An 8,921-nucleotide genomic window follows, 5' to 3' on the forward strand; every position below is an offset into this window, starting at 1 on the left:
GGTTACTATCCCCTTTCCTTTTTTAAAATCATCTTTTGCTCTTTTTTCAGTGTTTCTGCCAAGTTATTAAAAGCTAATTGTATCAATATTTCATACTGAAATGCTTAAATAGTAATTTAAAATTCACCTTCCTTTTCAACAACCTCTAAACAATGAAGAGATTTAACAGGTCAGATTCCATTGCTCATTGATTTGCCCTTTTCGCCTTTCTTTCCAAACTTGTTTCTTTACATTGGTGGGAGTTGTACAGTGGATGTGGATCATAAATTAACTCTGTCCCAACAAAAGACTGTAAGCCAATGGTTTGGTATTTTATGGATATACGGTATCTCAGATGAACGGTCTGTGAGCGGCTGCCAGAAATGTACAGTCTGCAGCCAGACCCCTCTCACTTTTTAAGATTATAATGCGGTTTATACAAGAAACCAAAGTCAGAATTTTTACATTTAAAAAGTTGGAAATTCACAAGGAAAAACTGGAAAATTTCAGGGAGTAAAAAGTCATAAAATTGGACATTATAAACTAAAGAATTCCAAACTATTAAAGTCATAAATGTATGCAATTGTAAAGTTAAAAAATTACAAGAAACCAAACTGAAAGAAGTGGTTGGATAGTCCTGGTTTACAGAAATGTCTCTTCCAAGTCAAGATAAGGATGATGATGATTATTCTGGGCTACAATCACAAGTACACTGTATTGCCAAAAGTGTTCACTCACCAATCCAAATAATTTAAATCAGGTGTTCTAATCACTTCCATTGCCACAGGTGTATAAAATCAAGCACCTAGGCATGCAGACTGTTTCTACAAACATTTGTGAAAGAATGGGTCACTCTCAGGAGCTCAGTGCATTCCAGTGTGGTACTGTGATAGGATGCCACCTGTGCAACAGTCCAGTTGTGAAATTTCCTCGCTCCTAATTATTCCACAGTCAACTGTCAGTGGTATTATAACAAAGTGGAAGCGATTGGGAATGACAGCAACTCAGCCACTAAGTTGTAGGCCATGGAAAATGACGGAGCAGGGTCAGCGGATGCTTAGGCGCATAGTGTGCAGAGGTCACCAACTTTCTGCAGACTCAATCACTACAGACCTCCAAACTTCATGTGGCCTTCAGATTAGCTCAAGAACAGTGCGTAGAGAGCTTCATGGAATGGGTTTCCATGGCCAAGCAGCTGCATCCAAGCCATACATCACCAAGTGCAATGCAAAGCATCGGATGCAGTGGTGTAAAGCACGCTGTCACTGGACTCAAGAGCAGTGGAAATGCATTCTCTGGAGAGACAAATCACTCTTCTCCATCTGGCAATTTGATGGATGAGTCTGGGTTTGGCAGTTGCCAGGAGAACGGTAGATGTCTGACTGCATTGTGCCAAGTGTAAAGTTTGGTGGAGGGGGGATTATGGTGTGGGGTTGCTTTTCAAGAGCTGGACTTGGCCCCTTAGTTCCGGTGAAAGGAACTCTGAATACTTAAGCATACCAAGAGATTTTGGACAATTCCATGCTCCCAACTTTGTGGGAACAGTTTGGGGATGGCCCCTTCCTGTTCCAACATGACTGTGCACCAGTGCACAACGCAAGGTCCATAAAGGCATGGATGAGAGTTTGGTTGGATGAACTTGACTGGCCTGCACAGAGTCCTGACCTCAACCTGAAAGAACACCTTTGGGATAAAGCTTAGACTGAGGGTCAGGCCTTCTTGTCCAACATCAGTGTGTGACCTCACAAATGCGCTTCTGGAAGAATGGTCAAAAATTCCCATAAACACACTCCTAAACCTTGTGGAAAGCCTTCCTAGAAGAGTTGAAGCTGTTATAGCTGGAAAAGGTGGACCGACGACATATTAAACCCTATGGATTAAGAATGGGATGTCACTTAAGTTCATATGCGAGCAAAGGCAGTTGAGCGAATACTTTTGGCAATATATTGTATTTCTCTATTGCTCAGGTCCTGTAAAAGGATAATTTGATAAGGCGCTCAGCTACAGGACTTGTGCAAGGATCTGACTTATCTGGTAAGATTTTATTTCCATATGATATAATCTAAAAAATTCAACGTTTTGATTAAAGTAAATTTATGACTCTTGAAGAAAAAAAATGTTAGTTTTTCTTGAAAATTAACAGACCCTAATGTTTTTGAGGGGCTCTAATATACTGTCGAAATAATAGCTAGTTCATACATAAATCTTTTGGCAAGAGTTTATTGATGAAGTAGGCTCATTATGTTGGGACTCAGTCAAATGAAATGATTAAAATTGGTGTTAATGTTTCCAAGTGAGACCTGGAGGGCTTAGCTTTTCTTAGAAATGAGTAGGGGGTCCCTAGGGAAAAAAGGTTGGGAACCATTGCTCTAAGTAATAAGACGGGAACCAAAAATATCTTGTTAAAATCTCAAATACTTTTCAAGTGTATGACTAGACTGTACATGCTCAAATACAAAATCAAAGTCATAACAATTGCTTTCTAACATTTTGAAAATTTACATGTAAAGACCTTAAGTACAGCAGTTGTAAGTCTTTGCTGATCACATGTCGTCAAATGGAACCAGTGACTGGTGGAGAGTACAGCGATGATAAATTCACATCAAAACACAAATAATGCACTGTTTGGAATGAACTGACAGCGATTTTAAAAGTTTAACAAAATAAAAAGCTTCAATCATGCTGTCATCAAAATTCACAAATTCTGTCTCTAACAGAACAATTTTAAACCTAGAGTGTATGTATACTGATTCTGAGGTCTAGGTGATTGTCTAAAAACAAGTCTTGCAAGGAGAAGTCTCACCCTTAAATCTTATGAGAGGTAAGTTACTGCAGGAAAACATTAGAAGTCTGACTCAAGTTAGAGTTGCCAGGGTTCTCTGAATAGTGTGGATAGGCTAATTTAGACCCCATAGCATGTATGGAAAATCCAATAAATTAGAGCTAATGTTAAAATGGAACAAATTCCTGTAAGAAACTGCTACAACAGGCAAATGCTCATCTCTTCCTGTAGTGTGGGTTGAGGTCATCCAATCGCACCCCAAAGTCACTGATGAGATAAAGTGAATGTAAATACTGTGCTGACTGGAGTTTTTACTCCACCCTGAGAGGCAAAAGCAAGCTGAAAGTCAATATTTAGGAGTTCAGCCCAGACGTACACCCAATCAATACAGCTGACCATTGAGCTGCCGGAGCACACCAACAACGAACTCTCTCAGCGTCTAGGAAAGAGCAGAAGGACAAACTCTTAGTAACATAAACTGAACTAGCTGTTTCTATGGTGCCAGATCTGCTGTATAAAAACAGTAAAAACATTCCTCACCTGTGGCTTACAGTGCTCCTCGATCCAGCTGAAAACACAGGCAGAGAGTTCTTGAAAGCTGCTCACTGACACAGAATTACTAAATGACTGAAAGAGGGAGTCCATGATGCTCTGAAAAATGTTGAACTTGACTTGGTCAGACACCTGATCCTCCCCTTGCTGTGGGTTGTTCTGGTGGGCCTTCACTATATGCTCATAGTTCCTTTAAAGGGAAGACATTAGTGAACAATTAGAGCATTAAGAGCAGCACTTTGTTACTTTCAGGACATAAAAAGTTACTTTTCAGTACACTTGGTGTCATTTTTTAATTGTAAAATTTGATAGTAAACATACTGTATACTTAAAGGTTGCAGGTAAAGCATTTCTATCTAGAAAGACATCTGCATTTCTTATCAAATCTGATTATGGTTATCCTTCTCTAGATGCAGATCAAGTCAAGAAGTCTTCGTTTGTACATGAATAAGGAATGAATAAAGTTGAATCTCACGTTTTCATGATCTTCAGCGCCATCACTTCTTTCCTTAGCAGAGTTACTTCCTCCTCTTGCTTTTTCTTTTCTTTATGAAGAAAATGGATGTAGTCGATAGCTGCGAAAAAGGAAAAGCTATCAGTTAGGGATTCTTTTACTCTATATACAGATGAGGATGCTTTTTTTAAGTATCTCCCTACCACTGTTACACATAGCATGGAATTTTAACACAGCTTTTCAAAACATCCTAGTTTTATTTTAGATGCTTACATTTTTTACTTTGCACACAGAAACTAAATCATTTCACAAAGACTACCGGGGTTTGAATTATTACCCCCCTTTAAATCTGACCTTTTTTTGTTGAGCCATATTACCAACCACTGCTGTGCAATGATGTGATTTAACTCTGTAAACTTTGTAAAATCAAGCTTAACTGAGAATTAATGTCCAATTTACACACAGTATAAAAACTTCAGTGAGGGTTTGAGCTGTCACCGAGAAAGCATGCAAAAAAAACAAAAAAAAAACAAAACAGTTTAGACTTAAGAAAAGAATAGTTGATGCTCACAAAGCAGGAGAAGGATTTACAAAGTTATCATAGCGTTTCCAAGTGCCAAGAACTGAAGTAAAAAGTACCTTCAACAAATTCAAATAGAGCCTCACAGTACAGAATAAACTTGGCAGAGGAAGAAGGAGAAAGATTTCAAAGACTCAGGTTAAGAAAACTACTGAGAGATTTCTCTAAAGACCCCAGAAGACACTAGAGAATGACTCCTGTTTTCAGCCAAGTCGGGGATTGTAAGAAGACAATCACTTGGGCCCTGTACAGGAATGGACCGGGAGGTTGCAGACCAAAAAATTCAACTTCTGCAGAAGGGACACCTTCAAGCCAAACTGAAGTATGCTGAGGACAACCTGGAGGAAAATTATGCAAACTGGAAGATGAGGCCAGATGAGATCAAACTAGAGCTCTTTGGCCATAAAGACATTACTTATATTTATAACCCAAAGAACACAGTGAAACACGGCAGTGGGAGTATTATGCTGTAGGGATGCTTCAGTGTGTCTGGAACTGGGAATCTCATAAAAGGAGGACGGGATCATGAAGAAAGAAAGAAATGTGAAGATTCTGAATGAAAACCTCAAGAGGTCAGCTGCAAAACTGGGTCTGGGTCATCGCTTTGTCTTCCAACACAACAACGACCCAAAACATATGTGGCTCCAGAAGACCAAGGTGAACCTTATTGACTGACTTGCACAAAGCCCTGACTGGAATCCCACCAAAAATCTCTGAAGACCAAGAAGAAGAAAGAAGACCATCAAATGTGGAGAACTTGAGAGATGTTAAAGAAGAGTGGGCTCAGAAAACGTGTCTGAGACTTGTTGAAAACTTCAACATAAAAGTAAAAAGGAGATCTAACTGACTATTAGCATCAGGAGCTTGGCCCTGGTGGCTTTGGTGAAATATTTTTTTTTTCTGTGTACAAAGTAAAATAATGTCAGCATTCTCTTATGCTCAACCAATTAAAAAAGACACTGGATAACATTCGAAAGCTTTGAGGTAATACCTGGGAATGCACAGGTATCAGTCTAACATCGGTATCTGCCCGTTACATAATATGGCACAAACTGGTATCAACACCTGTTGTGTATCTGTTGTTTCACATTAATTTAAAGCTGGAGAAAAAGTCTACCTAACTTATGATTCAGATAAATGTTTCTTTAATTGAGCCAAAAAAAATATATGCCTTTTGGGAGTGTTACTCCAACAGATGTAATGATAAAACTTTGAAAGTGGCTGATTGTTATTTTAAGTATCAGTATCAATGCTGATTTTCACTCTCAACGCCTCTCCAGTAATAAAAATCTACATGCTTTTTGAGCTACCCTGCTCTGACATAAACATTATCATGCCAAGCTCTTTAGTGACTACGATTCCAATTAGATCTCCTTCAATGGTGATCTACAAAGTGTTTATCTAATTAGATAAAAAGAATCATATCTTACTTTTCTGCAGCACAGTCGCCTTGCTGATCTTCTGTGCACCCACTGCAAATTCAGACTGCTGCTGGCAGGTGGGCACTATGGATTGGAGGTCTTCATAGCCTTTCTAAAGTTTAGTAGGAAAGGAAAGTCACTGAAACAGACCCTATAAATTCACAAAGTCACAGAAACCTGCATCTTATTTAAATACATGTAACATTAGTCTAATGAAGCTTACCTTGATAGCATCCCTGCGCTTCTGCTCAGCCTGTGTGTGTGCTTGCCTCCGCCTATCTTTATAAGAGTCCTTATATGACGTCTCCTGTCTGTAGTCACTGTCTTCATCATCTGTTTATAAAAGAGAAAAATAGTCACAATAATGTGTCTGACAGTGACTAAGATAAGCAGCTGTGGCGCAAAATTAACTTGACAGTTGTCCTCAAACAGAATAAAGATTTAAAAATGTTGCTTGGTCAGACAGAGCTACTGGACTTCTTGGTGCTTCTGTTTCCAAATCAGGAGTTGAATTAATTGATTTGCCAAAATAACTAAAGCTAAAAGGTATTAAAGACTAAAAGTTAGACCAAATTTCAAAATAGCTGCCAAAATTAACACTGTTAATTCAACACATTGTTGAATTAAACACACAATGACAGTTCTTTGTCAACAGGATTTAACATAAAAATGAAAGATTCCAAGTAAAAGTGGACAAGTTTTGCTCACTATCCTCAAGTACGTGGAAAGCTTTAATAATAAAGAAGGAACATAAAATAAAATTGGCATTTTTTTTATTTAACAGTGAGTTTGCTTGAAATATTAAATATCAATAGGAGATAATAATCTTGTAAGTCTGAAATAAGAGAATAAAATATAACCAAATGATAGACTACAAGTCATACAAAGCCAACAAGTCAAACAGTCACATTAAATCTTAATGTATAATTAATTCTGTCTTAAGATACAAACAATTACCTGTATTTGGTACTGAGGAGGCACTTGTTGATCCAATGCTGTTTGCCCTTGACACAACTGAACCTTTTCTAGTAGTTTCTGAAAAGAAACCTGCAGAGCAAGACAGCAGAAACACATCATCACATCTCCAACAACACTGAAAACAGACTTCACAATAACATAGACAAATAACTGTCAAATTAAAGTGAAAACAAGCGTAAATTAACTGACAGGATACTTACTATGATCAAAGCCACTGTCGCTGAAAGCACCGTCTGTCTGCCGAGCCATTGCCAACAGAAGATGGAAAAAGGAGAAAATAGAGACTTAGGAGCTATGGTAATGATGGGAAAATTGTGCTGCCTAACAAAATAATAATAGACAAATAGCTAGTCTCTGTGATAGACAGTATAAGCCCCCACTGAGCATTGTCCTGAATAGTCCAGCACGAGCTGTAACAAATAAGTACATGAATCACAGATCCACTGTTAAATGTAGGGCACCACACCACAAAAGGCACTTTAATTTGTAGTTTTCGAAGTCTTATTGGATAGTTGAGTTATTGAAGTAGGCACGTGAAAGAGAACGCCAAAATAAGACCTTCATCAATGGCTGCCTATTTGGAGTTTGAAACATCCTCCTGACACCCTGCATGTACGTTTGAACACATTACATTTTGGCTTTCATACAACACAAAAGTAAATTACATTATAATTTTTAGGATAACTGTCTAAAATTTCAGTAGAAGTTTACGTAATCTGCTTGGAAAATTGAGGGAATTTGTTTAATATTTTCTGGATTTTCATGATTTTTGGGGGACTTTAATTGTAAATGTTGGGAAAATGTATTCATTTTTCCTGAAAATTTATGGAAATTTTTCAGATTTTCTTTTAGGTGTTTAGGAAATTTTGTTTAGATACTTTTCATAATTGTCCATGGATTTTGGAGAAATTTCTTCATTAATTTTCATGAATTTTAATGGTAAATTTTGGGGTGGAATATATTTTAACATTTTGGGGAACTTGCTTGAAAAATTTAAGGAATTTTCATGAAAACTTTTGGGAGAAAAGAATATTATTCAATCCGTACGCAGGGATTTACAGAAATTTTTGGTTATGTCTTGGGAATTTTTAAGGGATTTTTATGTTTTGGAAACCAATAATTTTAAAGGACATCTTCTAAGACCTCAATAAACCATATTGTTTAAAAAATTGACTTCCCACAAGCAAAGAAATATTTTGTTTTGCATTGTGCATTAAGATCTAAGGTCTATTATCCTCATGCACATATCAGTTTGGTCAGACTCCTGTTTTAGGGTAGGGCTTGGGTTTTATACTTTCCAGGTCCCACTTGTCCCTAATATGTGGCAGGAACTAAAAATGTCTTCTACATAAAAGTTCAGGTCTCAGGATGAAAACACAACAGCCCCAATGGGGCCAATGTCACCCCAGTGATTGTACAGGCCAAATACCAGTTAATCAACAAGGCAACTGCTACCATACCAAGTATTTTATCGAGGACACATACATAATAATAATTTACAGGCTAGAGGAAAGCTTTGTTCAATGCCTCCAAAAAAGGGACGCGGACAGTCACTCCTAAAACTGTTTACATTTTCTAATGATCGTAGTTTGAGTAAACAGATTAAATCACATTAATGTGTCTGTGAATAACAATAGATTTGCAGGTTTATGACATACAGATGTACTACATTGTTCTGACACCCTCTGTGGCAAATTAGCACCTTCACGGATAAAACACCCGGAAGGAAAAGAAAAAACAGAAATGTTAGATTGAAGTAGATCTATTCTAGGCACTTCCTTCCCGGATGTTTTATTTGCTTACCAGAGCTAACAGCGTTAGCTTCTGACTTTAGCAAACACCACCGAGTTAATGTTAGCTATCGAGCTAACAAAGCTAATACTCCAAATAAATGTCAGCAAAAACTTGAACTTTTCGACACATCTACGCCTTTCCCTTGTTACTGTTATACAGATGCTTAAGATAGCTAAACGAGATGAAGTTAGTTAAAACTAATCACTTACTTTCCAGTGATCTTCTGGGTCCGTCATTTTGGCATAACAAAATATCTACTACCGCTGCTGTCTTCGCGTGCTTCCCGTTAATCCCATGTTCTCATTCGAAAGGATGTAGAAAATAAAATCCTTTCGTTCTAATACACAAATTAGCTAAAGGACCAGTCACAGACCGCTCTGT

General features: G+C 37.7%; 1 protein-coding gene across 1 annotated transcript; it reads right to left on the reverse strand.

The window, feature by feature from the left end:
* Window positions 1-2,183: 2,183 nt before the first annotated feature.
* mlx (MAX dimerization protein MLX) lies at window positions 2,184-8,836 on the reverse strand. Its single transcript, XM_041816724.1, has 8 exons — window positions 8,750-8,836; window positions 6,947-6,983; window positions 6,726-6,815; window positions 5,992-6,101; window positions 5,778-5,880; window positions 3,789-3,888; window positions 3,302-3,503; window positions 2,184-3,200 (listed from the first exon to the last, which is right to left on the reverse strand). The coding sequence occupies exons 1-8, from the start codon at window positions 8,774-8,776 to the stop codon at window positions 3,144-3,146; spliced, it is 726 nt and encodes a 241-aa protein (XP_041672658.1). The 5' UTR covers window positions 8,777-8,836; the 3' UTR covers window positions 2,184-3,143.
* Between the last annotated feature and the right edge of the window lie 85 nt (window positions 8,837-8,921).

This window comes from Cheilinus undulatus, linkage group 21 (genome assembly GCF_018320785.1).
Source record: "Cheilinus undulatus linkage group 21, ASM1832078v1, whole genome shotgun sequence".
NCBI classification, from domain to species: domain Eukaryota; kingdom Metazoa; phylum Chordata; class Actinopteri; order Labriformes; family Labridae; genus Cheilinus; species Cheilinus undulatus.